Raw genomic sequence first — 24,470 nt, 5'->3', positions numbered from 1 at the left:
GTCTGCGTGAGTTCTCTCCAGGCGCTACAGTTTCCTCCCACAGTCCAGAGATGTGCAGATTAGGTGAATGGGCCATGCCAAATTGCCCATAGTGTCTAGGGATGTGTAGGTTAGGTGGATTAGCCATGGGAAATGCAGGGTTAAGGAGATAGGGTCTGTGTGAGATGGTCTACAGAGCATCAGTGTGGACTCAATGGACCGAATGGCCTGCTTCCATACTGTAGTGAATCTATGAATGAATCAATCAAATCAATCTAGGGTACTCCAGCTTTGGATATGCTGTATTTATTATACATGGGTATGTACACAGCTTGAACTCTAGTCATCTCCCTTTTGAAATTCTACCATTTTTCATCCACTCTTTTATCCACCAAAATGCATTTCAAATGTGCTCCAGTTCAATTTTTAGAACCCCAAAATCTGCCCTTTTCCAGTCTGGGATTTTAATTATTGACTGATCTTTATCCTTTTCCAACTTGATATTGAAACTTATCGTTAGACAAGTTTTCACATTGATGTAAAAAGTTCTCTCACAATGGAGACCCATAGTCCAAGGTAAATAATGCAATAACCGTTCAAGTTGCATAATGTTGGACATGTCAATTGGCAAAGACAGACAAGCAAAACTATACTAGACATGAGTAACATTTCCGTATGTTGAAGAAGCATGCTCATAATGTTAGGGAATGGAGGAGAACAGGAAGTGATATGTCCTTCAAAATGAAATGTAATCAAGGAAGGAGGACACAATTGAGATATGATGAGTTACAGCAGCCTGCTCGATTAGCATCCCATCCACCACCTTAAACATTCACTCACTGGCATGCAGTCGCAACAGGATATATCATCTACAAGATGCACAGCACCAATTTGCTAAGGCACTTTCAACAGTGCCTTACAAATTTGATCAAATACCGCCTAGAAGAACAAGAGCAGCAGTTACGTGGAAACTTTACCACCTGCAAGTTCCCTTTCATTTCACACTAAACAGAAAGGCTGCCTGGAGCTTATGAAGACTTTTAAGTCGCCACTTTGCATTCACAGCAGATCTTCAACTCCTTTGACAGTAACAGAAACAGCCTTTCACTTTTACACAAGTGGACTGTTAACTGATGTTGAACACTTAATTTGGAGAACTTGAAAAGAAAGGCCTGAAATGAGGCAGTCATGGAACGAGCTCTGGGAATCATCTAATGATGGGATTGGTGAGATAGTAATGATGTTTAATGAAAGGACCCCAAGGCTACTTCTAGGGATGTTTCACAGTATCTCAGGAGAAACATGTCAAGAGTCTTCCTGGCAAGAACATTAACATCCATTGAGATAAGCCTATAGCCACTTGGTCTTAACTCCTATTCAACTCACGTTCCTCTTCAGAAAAGGTGGTGTGTTCAATGTAGTTATCCATCTCCAATGCAACTGTCCCCTAAGAACTTAACCAGATTTTGCAGAGTGCAGTTGAGTATATAATACGCCAGATACTTGATGGATCATATTGGAAGACTCTTCCAGATCTATACCAGCAAATGAACCTCATTTTCAAATGTTCAGTGGCCTGTGTGATGGTTGTCCTTGTAGTGACATAACAACTTTTGGTGCATACCCTTTGTCACACAGTAGCCATCCACTAAGATTTAGCCTAAAGAGCTGAGGCATACCAGTTGTCCTGGGATAGCAGACTTCTCGCATCTTCCCAGGAGCTATGGACACAACAAAGCTTGCAGGCTGCTTGCATGCTCAGTGAATGGAATGCCTTCCTGTTAGTAAAAGGATCTGCTACTCTGCAGGAACCTTTATAACCATATGTGCAATAATTTATCCCCTGCATTGAGAGAATGCAATGAAAGGATTGAAGCCCATTGAGCCAAATTGGTGCTGCGCCTGATGTATTCATATGGTACATAGCATTTATCACCTGCTTGATGCAATGACAGGTTGCTGGCTGGGAGTGCCCGCAAAATTCCAAACCTGGTGTAAATGTTGGATGTCACGATCATATTCACCATGACTGGTAAACGGTGGCTATCACATCTCAGTGACCTCAACTGCTGTTACATCATTCCACATAAGTTTGCTACCACCTGTCTGGACTGAATATAGTCTTCTGGGACATTGACGTTCAGACCTCTCCATGAAGTAAGCCTCTGTTTGTCTGTGAACTCTTTCAGCTGGATAGCGCTTTCTCTGAACACTAGCCTACAGTATTGCCCCCATGCACTCTCCTTGTCCACATCCCATTGCACTCTCATGATGCTGGTACATGCCTGGCTATTCCATACACTTTATGTGGGTGTACTGACACCTGTCTCTCCCACACTCCTTTTCATTGCAGGAATCAGACTTATTCAGAGGATCAAACCGCTGAGATGCGAAATCTTCATGGATTAATGCTTTTCAAATGTCTAATACTGTATATACTAGCAGTGTTGGACCTGAGTGACACAATCCATTTTATTGAGGGTTCACTTTCTGTCGTTCCTGCTGACTTTCAAGTCTTTTCTTACGAACCTCTAATCTGATGCCGTCACCACTATTTTACCAGCACCACTACCTCCAAGCCCATTGCCACTGGGCAAATAAATATCCATCCCCATGACACCAGAGCCTTAGCACAAATTTAGTTCAAATAAATTTTAAGTTCAGAATGTATTTTTTTTCTTGTATAGAATCATGTGAATCATGGAATAATTCAGCATAGAGTAAGGACATTCATGCCATTCAAGCTCATCGTGTCCGTGCAAGCTCTTTGAAGGCTATGCAATTAGTCCCACTCTTCTTTCCCCTTGGCACATTGCAGAAAATGCGCATCTTCAGTTTCTTTTCAAATATGGAAGCCCCAATAATATGATGTGTGCGCATAAAAGCAGTGAGAAAGTGAAAGCTTCCTGCTATGACAGTTGAATACATGCTAAACTCTATAATTGATGAACTTAAAGTAACTGAAAGCACATTTCTTTTAAATATTCTGCAACTAATTATTGCCAATAATATTCAAAAGTTCAGACCTTTAAATTAGTGTCTTATTTTCTTATTGAAAAATTTATTATCCTTCTCTATTTACTTCCCACAGTACCTATTAAACTGAGGCACAGTTAATCTGAGAGCAGGGTAGAAATATATGTTATGAAACAAGGTTTGAGTTATATATTGGTGACGCTAGATATTTTCACACTGTGATATTGACCAAGTACTCACTGTTTACAGGAGTTCCTCTTGTCTTCTGTTTTTGGATATCTTGAACCAAGTGGAAATTCTGTATTCGTAAATCAGCGAACTCTTTACAATTCTCGTTTCGATCGCCCTACGCCTTTAGCTTATGCTGTATATTATCTTTGAATAAAAGAACTGGATAACAGATTTCTCCATTAAATTAAGTGATTTAATGGCCATATTTTAACGTCCTTTTCTTCAGTTTCAATGAAGAACTCCCCTTGGAGAACAGGACTTTAATACGTTGCTGCAAACTGTCAAAACCTAAGTTGTAAACTAGTTCATCCAACTTGTGTGTCAGTCATATAACCAACTGTCGCCAATTCTACTGCATTGAAGCAATACACAGGAGTTATTTCATGGAGTAGAGCATTTCCTTAAAATTTTACGGCAGTTTTTCAGGGATTTTGGTATGAAGCTAATTTATTCAGGTTTTAACAAAGCTGCACAAAATATTAATCAATAAGGCAGGAGAATTGGAAAAGGAACCTGACTCTCAAATTGGTTGTACATTAGCTAAATGGTCATGAACAGATTTTCTACAATAGCCAGTATCCATAATACTGTAATAAATGCAAGTTTCAGCATTATTTCGCGAAGTTAGAATTCTGCTATTGATAATAGTCTCTTAATTCTGAAAATAAAATCAAACTGATTGAAAAAAACGCATTCAAAAATGATTAGACCTTTCAACTTAACAAATGTCAAATTTTATTTTCAAGAAGTACCTGCAGTAAATATGTACGTTCAAGTTAAAGGCATAAACATCTCTAACCTATTTACTGGTATTGAAGCTACTTTGTTGTAACTCAATAAATTGAAACCAAATATATATACTCAAATAAACGGACACAGTTCAAATTTATAAAAGGAATAATGCATTGACAGTTTAAGTTTAGAGTTATAGAAATCTACAACACAGAAAATGATCCTTCGGCCCATCAGGTCCACGCTAGTCAGCTATGTTACAATTCTAGAGTATGTGGCAATCTCAGACAAGTAATTTATTTATTTAAGGATCTTTGTATAATGCCTCTAATGATCCCTCTCTTTGTCAAACTAAATAATTCTGGGCTGCCTCACCTCTCTCCCCATAGTTCAGATGCATCAGGAGTTTGGCTTCTGCTTTCAGAATTGTTCCCAATGCCTGGACTTATGATCAGAATTGAACATCATACTTCTGGAGTTATAAACATGTGGCAAAGATGATTTGGAGAGGCAGTGAGTCAGATGATTTGGAAAAAAAACTATAGGAGTGAGATATTATATGAGGGACTGAGTGATCGAGAGGAAAAATTAGAATTAAAACCAGAATTGGAATTAAATATGCATTTAGGTTTTCTATACTTACTTCTACAGTGTCAGTAAATAAAAGCAGTCTGCAGATTAATCTGCATGCTCAATCACAGAATGTTGCATAAACCAAACTAATGGACGAAATAATGATTATAACTTAGAACAGATGGTGATTTTCTTCACCATCTAGGCAATCAACATTATTTGAAAATAGGATTAAAAATATTGCAATGGAGAGTGAAAAATATATGGAAAATAAACTTTTTGCTTTCTTTATTTCCAGAGCCCATTGGATGGTTTCTGGAAGTCTGTTGCCACAGTTGTCCCTAAGGAGCCCAAAGAGATCCGGATTCTGAATCCTTATTTCATCCGTGAAGCAGCTTTCACATTTATTGGCCTCCCAGTCAACAACGGGATGATGGGTCGTGGGGTGAGTAAATATATTATGGCTATTTCTGAAGTAGATTGGACTGCCTAATTTATCTCTATGGAATCTTGAGAAAAATATATTGTAGTTGAACATGGTGTAATTACAGTTCAAGAACAGAACATAAATGTACAACACTGTGCAAAGGAATGATTTACACTACCATTTCTACATGCTAAATTTCCACAAAGAGGGTACCATGGGGGAATAAGTCACTTCAGTTGCTCTCATGCACCACCTAATGGCCTCTCCATGTGGCAATAGCAGAGGTTATTGAAACCATTAAAGGAAACTACAAAGCATAGTGACGGGATAAATAAGCAGAACAAGCAAAATCAAGCAACCACTAGTTCTTTTGTGCAGGGGGAGAAGGTAATAGAGTTGCCAGCATAATACGCAGCTCTTCAGTTAGATTTACGTAAGACCAGGCCTTAACGGTACACATAAAAACTGCAAAACCCAAGCAGACAATATATTATGCACTTAGCACAAATAGCACAGCTTCATAAAAGTAGAGATGTTAAGTACATTTTTCACTTTCAGTGATCACAATAAGAGCATTGGTATAACTTACACAGTAGTGATATTTCATAAACTGGCAGGTATAAACAATATTATTTTAGACTACAGGAATTGAAATCAACTAATTTTTATAACTGCATGATTTGGATGCCTACTGTTCAGATAACTGAAATACTATTTAAAGAAGGACAAATAAAATGTGTTCTCCCTAAACATGAGAAGGTTTTAGTTGTAGCTCTTGTTACCCAGTAAGAAAGTTTCCAGGTTCTCAGCCTGGTGATTTCTCTACAAGGGTGGGGAATTTGGGTGCCAATAAACAAGAACATAATAAATATGAATAAGACTAGACCATATGGCCCCTTGAGGCACTGTTATTCAAAGATACGATGGCTGATCCTCAACCTCAACTCCACTTGTAAACATGTAATGTTGGAGTCTACAGGGTGCTATGATTTCCATGCCCACATCTAAAAAGTTGGCTGGAGGTCTGCCCAAGGGAAGAATGGCTGCATGACTGTTCATAAACAGTCAATTTGTCATTAACGGACTAGAGGCAGGATATGACTTCCTCAGGGATTGGAATTCCCACCTCAGAGAGCTGCTGGCCAATCACATGGCTGGCACCTCTGTGGTCCCTTTATGTCAGGTGTGGAAACAGAGACCCCTACCAGGTTCACAAACAGTCCCCAGTGGAGATTGTCGCTGGATCTGAATAAGAAGGTAAATGGGATGGATTTTATCAGTTTTTGCAAGCCTTAATGTGTGGGAAAGGATGCTGGGTATGCAAGTCTGTGGAAGGGCATAGGGAGAAATGTAAATCTTGGACAGGTATGCCTCTGATGGGCACAGGGGCCCACATAGAAGGTTCTGTACAGCTGAAGCTGCTGGGCTTCCCACACTGCCTGCGGCACAACTTGTAATGTGGGTAAATTAGTAGCAGGGGTGGAGAAAGACCATTATGACACTATTAATAGCTACCTGAAGGGCGCAATGAGCCAGAGAGTACCCGGCAATTTCACTGGTTCCTGCAAAATTTCTTACAGATCAGGAGCGGGAGGGAAGGCCACATGCTGGATTTTACTAGCCAACACTGCCAGAAGAGGAGATAAAATTCAGGCCTAAATCCAGGGAGGCATTCAAAAAGGAAAAGAATCAGCTTTTGATTCTACAGAGCAAGGTTTATAAGTTTCAAGTATGCAAACTGAAATGACAATTGATATATCAGGCTTTAAAAAATGCATATGAATGATTGAGCAAGGTCAATCTTATGGATCTTGTACATTGAAATTATTCTTTATAAAAATTAATCAAAACCTATTCTGGATCATCAAGTTATTACATATGTTGCATCTATGATTGGGCAGTTTATCATTATGATGGATTGTTTTTTTTTCCCCTTTGTAACTTTTTAATTATATTTTTGAAGACAGGATATATTCAGCTTATATTCAGCATTTCCATTAGTCAAAGTTAAATTGAAACATAACAGCATTAGAAGCACAAAATGTACCAGCTGGAAAGCAAACCTTTATGTCCATATAGTCTGCAGTGTTTAATTTAGTTATTAATATATAAATGATATATCAAAGCAGTATAAAAAATTAGTGAAACAATGTGAAACTTGAAATGGCAGCTTGATGGAGAAAGCTCCAGACTTTGTGGGCAGAATTTGATCCAGCCCACAAGAGTAGAATCATAGAATCCCTACAGAGTGGAAGCAAGCCATTTGTAGCTGCAGCTGAGCGCAGTCCCAACATTTGCCACCACTCTGGCTAGTGCTACTGGGTCTAAAGAGCTGCCACCCTTTTGATCGTTAAACATAATTTTGTGAGAGTTAAAACATGGGAAGTAAACTTTAAAGACTTCAAACAAAATTTAAAGCAGTCATACATTTTATCCTTTACCACACATCTTTTCCTAATACTGAACAACAGAATGTTTTTTGTGTTTTCAGTGTTTTTACTTCAATTGTACTGTAAACAGTTTTTTAATTGATTAAGAAGATTTTGTAACTCATTCATTCCTTGGACTCCTCTAACTCTGTTTCACTTCTAATTTAAAAAATCAGTAATTTATTGCTGTCTTTTTTTTGTTTCAGTGCACCTTCTGCGAACATACTTTGCTGTTGAAAAGCACAAAAATTAATTTCTTACACTGAGTTGTTGTAATGTGAAAAATTTGAGAACATTTAGATTGTTTTCTGTTGGTAAAGATGGGCAATACAGAATACCCAATTTTAGTGATACAATCAGGCCTTTATTTTGGTTTGTTTTGAGGTAGATTTATTTTGATTTAGTGTAGGATTGATTTAATGTAACTTTAATTTGATTCTGAAATTGGAATTAATTAGATTAGATTGATTTGGTTTTCAGATTTGCTTGTTTGGATTTAAGTTTTAACTGGAATGATTTGAAGTTTTCTTTAGATTGGATTAAATTAATTTGATTTTCCTTCAGTTGGTTATGAGTGAAGGTAAATTGTATTTATCGAGCTTCGATTGTCAGATTTATTTCTTCGCATCAAACTGAACAAAATAAAAAATTGAGGGTCAAATTTATTAATTGAAGAGTAAATTTCTATATTCCAGCTTTTATTTGACAGCTTTGGATTCCTGCAGACTTTGATATTTAAGTTCAAGATCCAGTGCTTTAATTTTCCTTAGCCTAGATCCATATGATGGAGCACTCAACTTAGCAATGTGTTTCTGTCTGAGGTTTTTTGCTGCCTTCAAGATTAACAGTGTTGTCAGGATAATGAAAAGCGAAAAGACTGGCAGATGCGAGAAATCAGAAAGAAAAACAGAAATTGTTGGAAAAACTCAGCAGGTCTGACAGCATCTGTGGAGAGAAAGCAGAATTAACATTTCAAGTCCAGTGACCCTTCTTCAGAACTGTTCTGGTAGATCTGCTGAGTTGTTTCTGCAATTTCTCATTTTGTCAGGATAATATTTAGGAGCACTAATGGCAGTCTGGAGGTATTGATGACTTTACTTATCTTCTCTGTTGTAGAAAGCCGTGGGGAGTGTAAAAAGAAGTAATATTGGGAGAAAATACTGGTGATAAAGATGTTTTCAGATAATCATATCTCAGAAAATTAATTTAATACAATTTATCATGTCCACAACGTGAATTTTATCTGAGGAGAGCTGGGTGATGATCCTGACGGTGGTCTGATAAATCTGCTCAGTTATGTTTTCATGGAGTTTCTGCTAGTCTGCAATTTTAAGGCAGAACAATTTAGCTAGACAAAACTTTCAAGTTATTGTACTTCTATACAGTGCCACGACTCTAGGAATGCGAGACCCCATTAATCATTCCAACTCTAACAATGCAAGAATGAAATTGCGTCCTGAAGTTTTTACTGGAAGATGGAAGAGAAATAAAAAACTAAAACTGCATCAGGTTCAGAGGGTAAATCTTAACCTCATCTATGTTTATTTAAACATATGGAATCAATGGAACTACTAAGCTTTTAGTAGGGCAAAGAATATTGGCCTTTTGATTTACAGAGTGCCAAAACACAAATGTCCTCAAGAATATGATTATAAAATTCTTGAAAATAGATTGATTTGATTGATTGCTGACCCAAGAACTTGGGTCTTGCAAGATTCATGTTTTAAAAGCATTGTTCCACACAAGTCCATTTTCATAAAGTAACATTTAAAAACTGTTAATTTGTGTTTTGAACAAAGTGTTTTCAAACTGCTACTAATGATGCTCTTACTGGAAATTTCAATCCAGTTTGAAACTGCCTTGAAACGCAGTGCGGTTTCTCCAGTCTTCATCACCACATTCCTCCTCTATGTCACCATTTTGTGAACAGAACAATTTTTAAATTCTGTTTTCAACTGAAGTAACGGTGACCAAATGTTTATTTCAACAATCCTTATTCAGGGTTTGAACTTGTACTAAATCCCAAAAATTAAGATCTTAGAAGGAGTTAATGAGAAGTCATTTTGTCCAGCCTGTTTAAGTACGCGTGTAACATTACAGATACATTCAAGTAGTTGTTATATGTTTACTGAGGTTAAAATGATTTGAAAGTTAGTTACTTCAAGCACCTCCTCTCTTTCCTTTAGATGTTTAAGTACGCGTGCATGATGCACCACTCCTCAGCTAAATACACACAGAGAACCTTTGTTCAGTCCTTCACAGTAGCAATATTGAGCAGCTCCATGGATGACCCCTGCATTACTTTGGGAAGTGATTATTCTTTGTTGTGCATCCTTTCTGATGATACCACTGAGATTAGAATCCCTTAGCAAAAGGATATGCGAAGGTAGACTTGTATTTCCATCGTGCTGTTGTGTAGCCATTGTATGGCTACATTGGGTAGAAGGTAATTGACGTGTTTTGCAGGCGTTTCAAAATTCTGAAAGAACAAATGAAACCATTTCTTTCTTTCTTGGCTGAAATTTTCTTCAGAATGATATCATCTATCTAATGCATCACCTTCCGCACTGAGCTTCCTTGTCATTAGTCAACATTAGTGAATGAATCAGGAGGAGAGCATTTCAGACAGTCTTATCTTTAAGCTGATCAGAAGGTTAGGAATGGTCTCACCCATCATGGATCATTTTACACAGTTTAGCATTATGCGCAATACCCTGAGGAGGCCACAATTAGGTGAGCAAAGTAGAAAGATTGGAGCTGCCAATACATGATTAAAGTAAATTGGTAAGGTATTGACGGAAAAGACAAATAATAATGGATTATTTACTGAATTCTAATGCTCAAAAGTGTGGCAGGGTAGAGCATCACATTGGACCTCCCACCCACTCTACTGCAGTATATTGCAATCAGTTCTTAGTTGTTGTTTTCTACATTTTGAGTTTTCAATTTCTTTTGTATCACATAACTATACATGCAGTAGAGGATGTGTAATTTTCTGTGCTCACTAAGAACTGGGTAGAAACAACCAAAGTCAATTTAGACAGCATCAATTCAGTTCAGTTGTAAATGGGAACATTTGTATTTATTTTGTCTGGGAGTGGGGTCAGGCATCTTTAAGAGTGAGTAATCCCCCACCCCGCCAATGAGAAAACCTGCCAAATCAAGTGCCAATCAGGTATTTAGGTATTGACCGGCAAGCGTCTTGACCTAAATAAAAAAACCCATAGAACTGCAGATGCTGCAAATCGAGAACAAAAACAGAAATTGCTGGAGAAACTCAGCGGGTCTGGCAGCATCTATGGAGAAAAAGCAGAGTTAACTTTTAAGATCCAGTGACCCTTCTTCAGACCTGCAAAACTGGACCCAAAGTGCTGCTCCCTGTCCACAGATGCTGCTAGATCCGCTGAGTTTCTCAGCAATTTCTGTTTACGTTTCTTGACCTGTCCAGTGCCATAGCCAGAAGGTGCTGAAATCTGCCTGAAGCTGTGAATCAATCTGCCAGCCACTCAGAGCTGCAGACAATTGGAGGCCCAGTCTGCTCAGCTATAAAGACTGGAGATGGCAAGAAGGTAAGTTTTATTGGGAACAGGCACCACAGGGTGGGGATCGCAGGGAGAGGTTGATTGCGGGGTGGAGCCAAGATCAAGGGGGTGATATTCATCCCAAATCTGTACCCATAATTAACCCAAATTAAGGCAAGTGGAAGTCCACAACCCAGCAGGCAGGCCACCCCACCCTGTTTTCCCCATTTGGACGGCAGCTACTTTTCTCATCTGCCAGGAAGGTAGGTAATTAGCATGGTGGCGGGTAAGGCTCTGAAGAGTCTTTAACTGACCATTTAGGGGCCTTAAATTGATGGTGAGTTGGAGTGTCGTCCATGGACCTTCTTGCCAAGAACTCAATTGCTGAGGCGTCAGGAAGGGAGCAGGTATTTCTCACATGTCATCCTCCAGATTATTTGCCCTTACGACACCGCAGCACCCCTCTCCCCATCCCTGGCCTTTTCTAGGGAGTGGAAAATTCTGCACAAAGTGTCTTTATGGATTACATGAAATATTGAATAGGGCTTTTAATGCAAGATATTCTATTTCAGTCAAATAAGATTTTTATGTAAGATTTTACGGTGTTTGTTTATTTTTCAATATATGGTGAATATTATATTTATATATATCTATTTTATATCTGAGAGAACACAGATCAACAACAGCACAGATAGGGTTAATCCAAAGAAGCCAATCCCTAGAACTGCATTTGCAGTCGAGTATGGTGGGAGCTCTTGCTAAAATCGTAACTTTGGACAGCATGTAAGTAGGAATTCTGCAGTAATCTATACTAGAAATGTTTTGAGGAAGCAATGATGCGATTAGTTAATATTGCTTAAGACTTAGCTTTTGATTGTCACTTTGTCACTTTTTAAAAATAAATCTCTCAGTGAAGGAATCTGATCATTGTGCATTAGCTAATTGCACTTAGCTGTCAACATACCTGTCATAGTTTGTACGAAGGGAGGCTGTTGTTGCAGTTCAGGCCTATGCCCAACACTTTGCTTGTACAGTGTAATTCCTATAACTAGACCAAGACCTAAATTATCCTGATATTTGCCCCTTTTCAGTCTGGTTGAGGATCATTGAAGGAGGAAATTGCTGTCTATAAAATATCCAATAAAATATTGTCCAGAGCATTATTGTGCAAAGCATTTGCATGAATCTCTCTGTTGTCCATCTTGAATTGAAGCAGTCAGGATTGCCAGGCAGCTGTCAATAAGCAGAAATGTATTAAAGACACTGTTTGGGAATTCTCTAGCTTCTGCTTTGATTCGGAGTGAGAACATGATTTAGTTTATGCCTTGCCAATCTGAAATTTTGTGATAGATTCAGCATAACTCCTAGTGCAATGGTCTTCTCAATGTTTACATTGTTAAATATTTAATAAGAGATAATGGTATTTTCCTAAAGGTATGGGAGGAATATAATGAGAAGAAGCAGTTTATCAGACAACATTGGAGATCTCTGAGGTCTACCTAGAGATAGCCATGTCACTTTATTTACAAACCAAGGTGGTGATATCTCAACCTCACCAGTGTTTAATAGGGCCAAGATTTTCTTGGGGAAACAAAAAAGCTGTGCCAGTTGTTTGCTATGGGCCCAGATGCCACCTTAAACAGAGGAATCATTATGCAAGTGACAGTCACTATGGCACTCAACTTCTTTGGGTACTGGTCCCTTTTAATTGTACTTGGGTTCTGTGCTACAGGTTTACTTCTGCAGAACACATATAGCATCAGCAAATTCACTGTCCAGTAAGTTAAATGAATGGTGAGTGATGTTATACAGAGGAGATGAATAAGACTTCCTGGAGGGGTGGCTTAGAAGTAATAAGAATGCTAAGTGTTACACAGTTGAGAAAGTGCATTGATTCTCATGGTCCACTACTGCCAGGGTTGCTACACAAACTTTAGTCAAAGTATGCAGGGTCCCCAATTTACCTCGCTATTGGAACCAGAATAACAGGGAACACTGACCAGATTCCTGTATTTAATAAGAACTACTATTTAATACAGATAAGTAATTTGTAATCACAAGTAAATATCTGTGAACTATACCATATCACTGTACTAGTTAAAACTCTAACCCCTTTTAATACCCCTACGTTCGTGTACACACACATGGCTTTAGATGGAGGAAATAAACTGGCAGCTACAGTTCCACAATACCAGTCCACAGAATTTGTTGAGATAATCCTTTTGGCTTGCTAGGTCTTCCTGTTCTGTAGTCTTCTTTCTCCAGGTTCTTTCAATTCTTTGCAGGAGGCAAGGGCGAATGGTATGCTAACTACAAAGTCTCTTGGTTACTGGTCAAACAAAAACTTACAGTGATTGTTGGCTGAAACTAACTGGCTTTCTTCAGGCTTAAGGGAATTTTTATTGTGCAGAAATAGACACACAAGCTGCACTTCAAGCAGTCCAAAGTCTTCTCTCTGTGCCATTCACACTCACAAGCTGTTCACCTGCCGCAGAACAAATCCCAGAGTTGTCGCTAGAATGATTATGTTTGGCGTCCATGATTTGTCACAGTTTCACAAATCAATCAGCTCCCTGTTGCCTGCCAAATCTCATTCTGCGCTTGGATCCTGGTGCTGTGCCATCTACAAATGTCTCACCCCACTACTACCCACTGCTTGAACAAAGCAGCAATGAAAACACCACACACTGTGAGTTTCAGTAACTTGTTTATAAAAGTGCAGCAATCTTTTCTACAATTCTCAGTAATAAAACGGTCCTTTTTTCATTTTTGACCACAGTCGAAAATACAGTAAATAAAATGGCACAATCTTTACATAATTGAGCTTACATGGTTGGGGGAAGGATTGATTGTGGTTACAGGGGAGTGTAAACCAGGTTACATACAAGATGAGATAGCAGGAGAAGGGTCTAGGCCCAAAACGTCAGCCTTCCTGCTCCTCTGATGCTGCTTGGCCTGCTGTGTTCATCTAGCTCTACACCTTGTTATCTTACATACAACCTCACTCAGCCATTGGACCTCTTAAATTCACCCGAGTGGGACGATGGGACCTCATTTAAATGTGTCGTTTGAAGGACAGTGCCTCTTACAGCGTATCACTAACTTGGTGCTGCAGTTGAGTGTCAAATTAACATTTCACTTGTTTATATCTCTGGAATGAGGCTTGAATACATGGCCAACCGCTCCATTTCACTTGTGATATTCACCACCATAGATTAGCCCACTGACTTCAACTATCTGACCAATCACCAGAACTCTTGAAACTGTACCCCAGTAATAGCTAACACGTTCAGAAGATGAAGAGAAGGCAAATGAGTTATTGAGCAAAAAAAAATGTATATGGAATTGCATACTTCTTTAGAATTATGGAGGTGCTCAATATGTTAGAGGTGGTGAAAATGTTTCTACTTTTCACAAGCCCTAACCTAGGCACCATAAAGATGTATTCTTTCTTTAGCTCTAGAGAAATAGGAGTATGAATGACGTTTTTTCTTTCATCTGAGCAACACTGGTCTCTAGTTCTAGATTTTCCCACAAGAGAAAATATCCTTTCCACATGAAGCTGACAAGACCACTTGCGTTTCAATTTTAATCTTCTAAACTTCTTCCTGAGGTCATATGTAGCAAAATTGTCAGAAGCATGTCATCAGATGAATTACTGGTACTCTCAGGGTTTCTGTGCTGTAGAAGGATTTAAAACAGCTAATAAAGAAATGGAAATTGAAGGTTAAAGAAAACACATCTTTAGGGCAGAGTTTTACATCCCTTGAGCAGAATATGGTAGTGACAGGAAATGTAGGAAACTATAGCGAAAATTAATATCAGAAGTTCGATATCAACGAAAAGTTCTGATTTTCTCTTAACGTTTAAATAGTTCAAGATAATGCTTATGAGCAGCAACTACCTTTATTTCCATGCATTTGCATGTTGTGAATAGCCCAAAGCCTCCAATTCACATCTCCTTCCCTGAAAAACTAGGCAACAGCAGTTTCCAACTTGGAAGTCAGAGCAGTTACCTAGCAGCAGCCAGCTGCTTGTTTCCTGGGCCTTTGTCCAAACTTTGTTTTCATCACAATGCCCCCACATGCTCCATGGACGCTGTCCTCTTAAAGCCTTCATCCGTGCATGTTGCCAGTGGCAAACTACTAGCCTCACCCTGTCATCAAGCCTACTTTCAGACCAACTCATACACCACTTTTCCCCTTAGGGATTTTGCTGTGGAGATCAGGGAGACTTATGACTTGCATGTTTCTGCCAGGTCACTTTGTACACTGGGACATACATTCATCTCATGAATCTGCAAAGGATGCATCTTATGGCTTATAGTTTCATTCCTTAATGCTCACACATTTTGCACCTACTCTACAGCTTGCAATGCTTTTCAGAGCAGAGGAGAGGTTGCAGTTTGACATTGTTCAGAGCACTGCACAGTCAGTGGGAGGACACATTGATGTACGGCACCATCTTATGTCAATGTCACAACTTCAGTATGTACCAGTCCCTTGTGCATCAAATGCACTGCACGTGCTTCAAACAGACAGATGTGTGTGAAAAGCTGAATGAAAGTCAAAGTTCTTATTGGAATCATGGAGAAATATAGTCAGTCAAAGATACCGCCAGTCAGCCAAGAGACTCATCAAATTGAGATTAGGGGGTAGCAACAGTCAGTCCTGCAGGTCAAATGCAACCAGTCCAAGGGTTACAGGTTGGGATGCTATGGAGACAAAATCCAGGGGGTGAATCACTTCTTCCTTAATAAGGCAATGGAAGGGTTTGATTGTAATGACAGTAGGTGAAAAAGTTGTTAGTGGTGATGCAGGAGATGTGATAACGTGCCTTCAGTGAGTGAGTAAGAAGCATAGAGGGCAGAAAGGGTCAGATTTTGAGAATGAAGTGCATAAAAGCTCTTAAGTGTACATAATACATAGTAAGATTTATAGAGCATGAACCTTAGTGACGTGTGTGTGCAGTGCAGTTAGTTTAGCAGTAGCCCTGTAAACATGAGATAGCAAAAAGAAAATGATGGCACTTACCCTTGCAGAGCACAGAAGATAATTAACCTTCTTCCTGCACTGCTATATGTTGTGTTCCACCCAGACAGTGCACTGACCAGGCCACTATCTCAGTACAGGCCCGTTGGATTTGGTGGAGTGGCCTCCTTTGCCAGTCAATCAAATATAGCTCTGCCTTCCCCTCTACCACCCCATCCACCAGTATATCCAGTTCCTGGGGATCTAATTTGCCTTTCTGGGCTGTTTCCTTGGGGATAACTCTGCAAGGTCACGATGTGACGGATGGTTCCTGGTTTGCAGTATCTGAAGTGGTGCATAGCTCGGGTTTATATATGGTGCTAGAGGCAAGACCGTTGCGAAGCCCCTGCAGCAGCAAGCACTTCCCCTCTCCTACATGATGCATGAGACAGGCACCAAAGAAGCCAATTGCATAATTTGAGATGAAGAGCAGAAGAATTCATGAGAAAGGTCACCATAGGACATAATGGATTGAGCATCATGAATCTCATTTGAAAAAAAATGCTCTCCCCAAAATAATAAGAACAGACAGCCCTTACTTTTGATGGAAACAAGTCCTGAAGCCACCAACTATGTCCCAGAGGTTAGCATAAACATGGTACATCTGTTTCCTAATCTTCTGTAGCAGTTTTATAGAGGTTGGCTTCATGTCTTGTTTACACTGTGAAGAAAAATGAACAGATCTTTGTTCCACTTGAGTCCTATGGTGTAGGCAGACTGGTCTTAGGATTGACATTAATATTAAAGTAGAGTTGGTGAGTACCTGCTTTCTAAACTGCAGGAGAGGAGCAACTCCAAAAGTTAGAATGGAGCTTTAGGCCATTCTGTTCAATGGCACATTCCAATCCATCGAGTCTGTAACGCTGTCACAGTCCTCAAGTACACGTGACATGTTATATTTGAAGGTTAGTTGCCAATCGTGTTTTGCCTGGGAATGATGTAGGTTTTAAATTTTAAAAGATAAATAAATTAGCTAAGCCACTTAATTCTAATCTTGTTGCTACTCTACTTTTGATTATATTTTGAGGCTTTGCAGTCCAAGAAATCCTTTGAGTCCTGGAGAATTGGATGACAGGAGCTGAAGGTACATGTTATCAGTGTATTGTCAGACACATCAGTATGCATTAATGCATTACTGCATGGAACAAAATGATAAGACATCAATAGAATGAGATTATTAAAAGATATGAAACTCTGCTTTATCATTCTTGCAGCTACAAGAGGTTCAGGTATTCTATCTGACACTGAGTTTCAGGATTGAATAGAATACTAAACATATGTTTATGTTCAAGTAACAAGCTTGCTGCTTTCCAGGGAGATTGAATTGATTCTCTTCCTTTTCTCCCCACAGCCCAAAGATAAAACCGTGTTTCACTGTTAATTTATTTTGTTAGTTTTGATATGAGAAGCTTAAGACTTTAAGTTAAAATGAAGAATGTAATATAATGAACATTAAGCTAGAGTGGAAGTTACTTTTAAACAGATGGGGTTGTGTGGGTGGTTGAGTTGGGTCTCAGATCGCTAATTTTTAGGCATTAAAAATTGCCTTCCTAAAGTTCCAAAATGGCAAGAAAGAAACAACTGGAAATGCAGTGCTGGCCTCACTGAGCAAGGGTGAGGCATCTTTTCCCATACCTGAAGCAAACATTGGGCATTGCCCTCCTGGTGCTGATGTCCCTCAACTCATGCACAGAACTCACTCTCAATGCACAGAATAATCTAAAAGAAAACAAAAGTAAATACCCTTTCTTGCAATTGAAGAATCAAAATCCTTTCTTTCTTCAACTATAATTGTTAATTGACCTGGAACACAAATAGATTAGGCACTGCACCCTTCCATCCCCTCTCCAAATCCCCAGTTGCAATCACCTGACCTAAACTTTGAGGCTCCAACTGCAATCCCCATAATCATATGTATGATGACCCCAATGCCTTCTCTGAGGCCCAGAATGCAATTGCACAGTCTTCCTGAACCCCTGAAAAGGAAGCTCTGAAACTTACCTGCAGTGCCTAACATATGCTGCTTCCTGCTCCAGCAGTGCCAGGGCTTCCTCAATCAACACCATTTGTCAGTGAAGAAATAATATTGCTCTAGAGTAAAACACTCATGACTATCAGAGTTTAGATAAAGAAATGTGATTTTCATCATAAACTATATGAAATACAGTATTATTAATTATGTTTATACAGGGGGTGAGTGAAGTTTGTTCTCAAATTGAGGTATCTCGCTGCTATGATTTTCATTGTTAGCTGTCTAGTTTTAAGATCAAACATTGCCACGTTAACTATATAATTTAATCAGACTGTTCAACCTGTTGTCCCTGTGACAGCTTTCCATAAAAGTAACCCAGCAAATCCCACTCGCTTGCCTTTTTGCACCTATTCAGATTATTTTCCAATTTCCTTTTGAAAGCCTCTACTCTATTGAATCTGCCTCTACTCTGTACTCAGACAGTGCATTCCACATTCTAACTATACGTTTCATAAAAAAAAAGTTTTCCTAATTTCACCATTGCTTCTTTAGCCAAGCATCTTAAATTGTTGTCTCTGGCTGTAGACCAATCTATCAATAGGAATACTTTTTCCCTAACTTCTGTGTCTAAACACTTCATGACTTTAAACTCCTCTATTTATCCCCATCTAAGGAAAGAACAGCTCAATATTTAAAGGCTATTCACATAATTGAAGTGCCTCTTCCATGGAACTGAAATAACTCCATTGATTTTGGAGTAGATTTGTAGCTCGGGTTGTGGGTGTTGAGGTTGGTTGGCTCGCCGAGCTGGTTTGTTGTTCCGCAGACGTTTCATTACCGTGCTTGGTAACATCCTCAGTGCAGCCTCTGATGAAGCGTCGGTGTGTTTTCCCGCCTGGCTTTTAAACTCTGGGGTCCATTGCGATGGATTGCCTCACTTGCGGGTTTCCTCCGAGGAAACACACCGACGCTTCATCAGAGGCTGCACTGAGGATGTTACCAAGCACGGTAATGAAACGTCTGCGGAACAACAAACCAGCTCGGCGAGCCAACCAACCTCAATAACTCCATTGAAGCTGGTATCCCCTCACCAAGTCACCTTTTATTTGCACATGAACAGTCCTTTACTATAGTACTGCTGCATACAGAGTCAGGCATCAAAGGGTCAGTATCTCTGACACTCACCCTTTTTATAAGTCAGCCAGGGCTCACTGATTAACAGTCCAAATCATGGAAGTCATATTCTATGATGTCCAGCTGTCTGACCTACAATCACTGCAGGAACCATTCTCAAATCTTTCCTACACCTTTTTCTCATACTTTCACATCCTAACTCAAGTGCACAGTCCAGAATTGAGCACAGTATTCCAGTTGAGGACAGACCATTGCCTTCTAACATTTCACCATAACTTTCTTTATTTTGTACCTTACTTATTTGTATATAATTCCTACGACCCTGAATGCCTTATGTAACCATTTTCTGAACTTGCTGTGCACCTTCAAAAGTTTATGTGCATTTATCCCCAGATTCCCATGCTCTTTAATTTGCAAATGTCATAGTTCACGCTGAAGTTCCTATTTTTTAACCCAACAATGCTTCGGAAAGAGTACCCTCACACTTAATATTTCAATACATTTTCTAAGCATGATCACCTGCTTGGTGTGTGGAATTACTAAATTTATTATTGTTTCCCAAAGTACTCATCTAATTAAGTAAAATAGTTTCAAGTCATATGTAGTTTGGTGCTTGAAAGTATAATTTTCATTTAGGGTTCTTGTACTGCAATGGTAGTGTCCAGAAGGCCCGAGTTCATGTCCCACCTGCTGCAGAGATGAGTTACAACATTCCTGAACAGACTGTAAGAAAAAATACCTATATGCTGCATTTACATGGGGCATCTAACTACTTCAAGATATTTCAAAAATACTTCATAACTAATTAAGTATTTTTATTCCCTGAGGTGTAGTTGCTGTTGAAATACAAGAAAGCATAACAGCCAGTTTGCAAACATCAAAATCCCACAACAGCAATTAGATAAATATCCAGATAATCTGTTTTAGTGAAGTTGGCTGAGGTGTAATGATTAGCAGGATGTTAGGAGAGCACTCCTCCTCCTCTTCAAATAATAAAATGGGATTTTTATAATTCCCAGGAGGGAATGCTCGGCCTGTGTTCATCATTGCATCTGGACAATAACATCTCCAGTAATGCTGCACATTCCCTAGTGCTGCACTGAGTTCTAAGCCTAGATTATTTACTCATCTCTGTGAGTTAGACTTGAACACACAAACCTTCTGGCATGGAAGCAAGAATGCTATAGGTGAGCCATGCAGCTACTGGTGCAGTATTTGAGCTTTGATTTTCAGTTGGTTAAGAGTTATTGTCACAAACTCTTTCTTACTATTCAATACTATAATATTGGGTCAACCTTCCTGAGAAAAGTTTGTCAATTCGTGGGTGTGTTGCTAAATGTACTTCTCTGCGGTTCTGGAAGTATTATTTTTGAGAAGAATAAAAATATTTGAAACCACATTTCCGCTCCTATCCCAATCAAACCCTTCAGTTCAAAGTATCCATAATAGCTATAGTCTCAAGACTAACAAAGTCTTCTGTTTTCACAATGAATCTGCCAATCTGTTTTGAGGAAGGGTCACTGGACCTGAAAGATTAATTCTGATTTTTCTTCACAGATGCTGCCAGACTTGCTGAGCTTTTACAGCAACTTTTGTTTTTGAATCTGCCAAGGTTTTGTTCTGTTGCTTTATGTATTTAACTCTGCTCTTTTTACTTTTTTCACAGAATATCCCAACACTGGGTACAGTGGCAATAACAATGGCATTGCACAACTGTGACGAAGTGGCAGTGGCTGGGTTTGGCTATGATATGAATGCTCCAAATGCACCCCTTCATTACTATGAGAATGTTAAGATGTCAGCCATTAAAGAGGTAAGATAACTCGGACAGTTTGTTCATCAATTGTTCTCTGGACTATTTTAACTACAAATAATGCCTGGTCTCTCTGCTGGGTCATAGAATCATTCAGCACAGAAACAGACCTTTCAGACCAACTCGTCTGAGCCAACCAGATACCCCAATCTGACCTAGTCCCATTTGCCAGCATTTGGCCCATATCTCTCTAAACCCTCCATATTAATATACCCATCCGGATGCCTTTTAAATGTTGTCATTGTACCTGCCTCTGCCACTTCCTTTGGCAGTTCATTCCATACATGCACCACCCTCTGCATGAAAAAGTTACCCCTCAGGTCCTATTGAAATCTTTCCACTTTCACTTTAAACCTATGTCCTCTAGTTTTGGACTCCCCCACCTTGGAAAAACGACCTTGACTACTCAACCCATCCATGTCCTTCATGACTTTATAAACCTAAATGAGGTCACCCCTCAGCCTCTGCGCTCCAAGGAAAAAAGCCCCAGCCTATTCAGCCTCTCCTATAACTCATGCCCTCCAGTCCCAGCAACATCCTTGCAAATCTTTTCTGCACCCTTTCAAGTTTAACCAATCCTTCCTGCGGAAGGGTGACCAAAATTGCATACAGTATTCCAAAAGTGGTCTCACCAATGTCCAGTAAAGCCACAACCTGACATCCCAACTCTTTTACTCAATGTTCCAACCAATGAAGGCAAACGTACCAAATGCCTTCTTCACTACTCTCTCTGCATGCGGCTCTACTTTCAAGGAACCATGTACCTGATGGACCACAAATCTGTTTTTTTTTAAATCCTTCTGCCCAAAGAAGCAAGATCTATCATAGTCACATTATTCAGTCATACCATGTTAATGACTATACCAGTGTTTTGAACTCTAGAACTCCCCTCTTAAACTCTCCAACACTCTCTCCTCATTCAAGACTCTCTTTAAGCCTAACCTCTTTGAGCAAGCATTTTGTTACCTGCCCTGGTATACACACATATATAGGATATATATAGATATAGCTCAATTTCAAATTTTTTGCATATTCTTTCTGTGGAACACCTTATGATGATTTAACTCATTAAAGGTGATATGTGAATGTAATGTGTTGTTTCTACTATTGTCCCAATTAAGAATAGTTTGCGAGATAAATCAAGAGGTGAGTTTCTCCTGAAATTAGTTCTGCATCATACCCACTTAAGTATAAAAAATTAAATCAGACCATAGCATCAGGGATATCCGACCTTTGCATTTGCATCACTTGCTAACTGCAAACCTGCCGTATGGGTGATTTTACATGCCACTTTTGCCTTTCACACCGACACAGGTTCATAATGCAGTTTGCAAGCCAGGTAGCAGGGCGGGAACAGAGGTGGGCCTGCTGGAAGATCTACTTCGTTTCTCCAACACAGGATCCCAACTCTCAAAAGAATTTATGACCTCACTAGACCTCATATCTCATACCCATGTCTGACCTATGTCCCCATTCATCTTTCATGCTCCCTCAGATCATAGAAACATAGAAAATAGGTACAGGAGTGGGCCATTTAGCCCTTCGAGCCTACACCGCCATTCAATATTATCATGGCTGGCCATGCAATTTCAATGTCCTACTCCCGCTTTCTCTGCATACCCCTTGAACTCTTTAGCTGCAAGGACCATGTCAAGCTCCGTCTTGAATATATTTAACAAACTGGCCCCAACAGCTTTCTGTGGTAGAGAATTCCACGGGTTCACAACTCTGAGTGAAGAAATTCTTTCTCATCTCAGTCCTGAATGGCTTACCCCTTATTCTTTGACTGTGACCCCTAGTTCTGGACTTCTCCAATATCAGAAACATTCTTCCTGCATCCAGCCTGTCCAGTCCCATCAGTGTTTTTTATGTTTCTATGAGATCTCCCCTGATTCTTCTAAATTTCATTGAGTACAAGCCCTGTAGATCCAGTCGTTCTTCATATGCCAGTCGTGCCATCCCAGGAATTAGTCTGGCAAACCTTCATTGGACTCGGTCAATAGCAAGAATGTCTTTCCTTGGACTAGGTGACCAAAACTGCACACAGTACTCAAGATGTGGCCTCACCAAGGCCCTGTATAATTGCAGCAAGACATCCCTACTCCATAGTGACAGGATTTGAGTATTGAAGGCCAGCATGCCATTAGCTTTCCTCACTGCTTGCTGCTCCTGCATTCCAACCTTCAGCAACTGTTCCACATGACACCCAGGTCTCATTACACCTCACCTTTTCCTAAACTGCCTCCATCCATGAATTCTGCATCCCCTCATTTCATTAAGCCACTTCTATAACCCCATGAACCCTCCATGCCATTTCTATGCCCTCACATATCCTTCATTTTTCCATGTGACCTCTCTGCCCCATGCATCCTGTTTGCTTTCTCTGATCACCTATAGTCTCTCCACATTATGCACTGTGCATTGTCCTCAGATTCCATACAATATCAATGCAAAATATTTCACATTAAAATGAAACTCACATTGTCAAATGAAGTCCTGTATATCTTTGAAACTGAGAAACAAATGCGTTCTGCCATGTGATAAAACTTGTCATTATTGTACTCATCGTAGCTTTTGCCAGGAAACTAAAGACTTAATCAGTACCATTTCTGTTTTACAACTCTTTGAATCTGTCAACTCTCTCAGTTGAAGCACTTGAAACTCAGGCAAGCATTGATAATGGCTGCAGCTGTTCAAACAATACACTCCTCTCTGTGAAGGAAAGGACAAAAGATGCTAAATTCACTTGCAAAGCACAGTGCCTGTAAAACAATATAGGGTCGTTAGATTGTTGTCAAGCCTAGATTTCTTTTTCAAGTGACAAAACCAGGTTCTTTTCAGTCAGAGCCATGTAAGTCACAGCAGCAAATAACGCCAGTGTTATGACCAAATAAGGAGGGGCAATCAACTTAACTTTCCTGTTTTCTTTAAATCACACCCTATCAATGGCAAAAAGTATTTTTATTTATCTTCTAGTGTAGTTATCACACTTCAAATAAACTTAATGAATCAGAAAAAAAATGAAGGAAAGTCAATTCCAAGATTTTCTTGTGTGAGAGAAAGTTAAATTTTATTACCTTTTAAAACCCCCCAAAAATAAGAAAACAGGACATCAAAGACAGGTAATAAGTTTACAAAGAAGAAGGGGGAAGGAAGGTTTCCATAGAGACAGGAAGGTATAAGCAATTATGGCTTTTCAAGGCATGCGAGTGAATCTCAAGTCCCAATGGTTCTGTTTCCTCAGGGGTGGTAAAACTTGCAAATGACGTTGATTTTTCAGCAAAAAGTAGTTTGTCAGCATTCCTTCTTCAGTAATATTGGTTTCTGAGATTGATAGAGAAACAGCCAGATAGACAGAAAGAAGAGTTTTAAGTATCCTGCTGTTATCAGTCTATGTTGCAATCTCCATTGTTGTTCAAGCAAGCTGCTGATACATGGGTCATTTGTGCATTCCAAGTCTAGTTCCATTGTCTTTTTCAAACTGAACACAATGCAGGTAATGTTTCATCTCTGATCCGTGAAGTTATCACATAAGTGTGAGTTAACCAAGAATTGTAAATTTCTTGACATCTCACTGAGCTTCAGTGTCTGTTCATTGATATTATAATTCCATAAAAGTATAAGATGTAGGGGCAGAAGTAGGCCTTCAGTCC

At 39.4% G+C, this 24,470-nt stretch overlaps 1 protein-coding gene across 7 annotated transcripts in view; it reads left to right on the top strand.

Moving 5' to 3' along the window:
• Positions 1-24,470, top strand: part of LOC109913946 (CMP-N-acetylneuraminate-beta-1,4-galactoside alpha-2,3-sialyltransferase) — a 425,675-nt gene that overhangs the window by 363,089 nt on the left and 38,116 nt on the right. For all 7 annotated transcript variants that reach the window (XM_048602385.1, XM_048602384.1, XM_048602387.1 and 4 more), the window contains 2 exons: positions 4,790-4,936; positions 20,671-20,817. In XM_048602385.1, coding sequence (XP_048458342.1) covers positions 4,790-4,936; positions 20,671-20,817 — 294 coding nt within the window. The remainder of the gene's footprint in view (positions 1-4,789; positions 4,937-20,670; positions 20,818-24,470) is intronic.

The sequence above is a fragment of the Rhincodon typus genome, chromosome 10 (assembly GCF_021869965.1).
Source record: "Rhincodon typus isolate 14 chromosome 10, sRhiTyp1.1, whole genome shotgun sequence".
Lineage (NCBI taxonomy): Eukaryota > Metazoa > Chordata > Chondrichthyes > Orectolobiformes > Rhincodontidae > Rhincodon > Rhincodon typus.
Note: the sequence above shows the minus strand (reverse complement) of the source record. Positions and strands in the feature narration are given on the sequence as shown.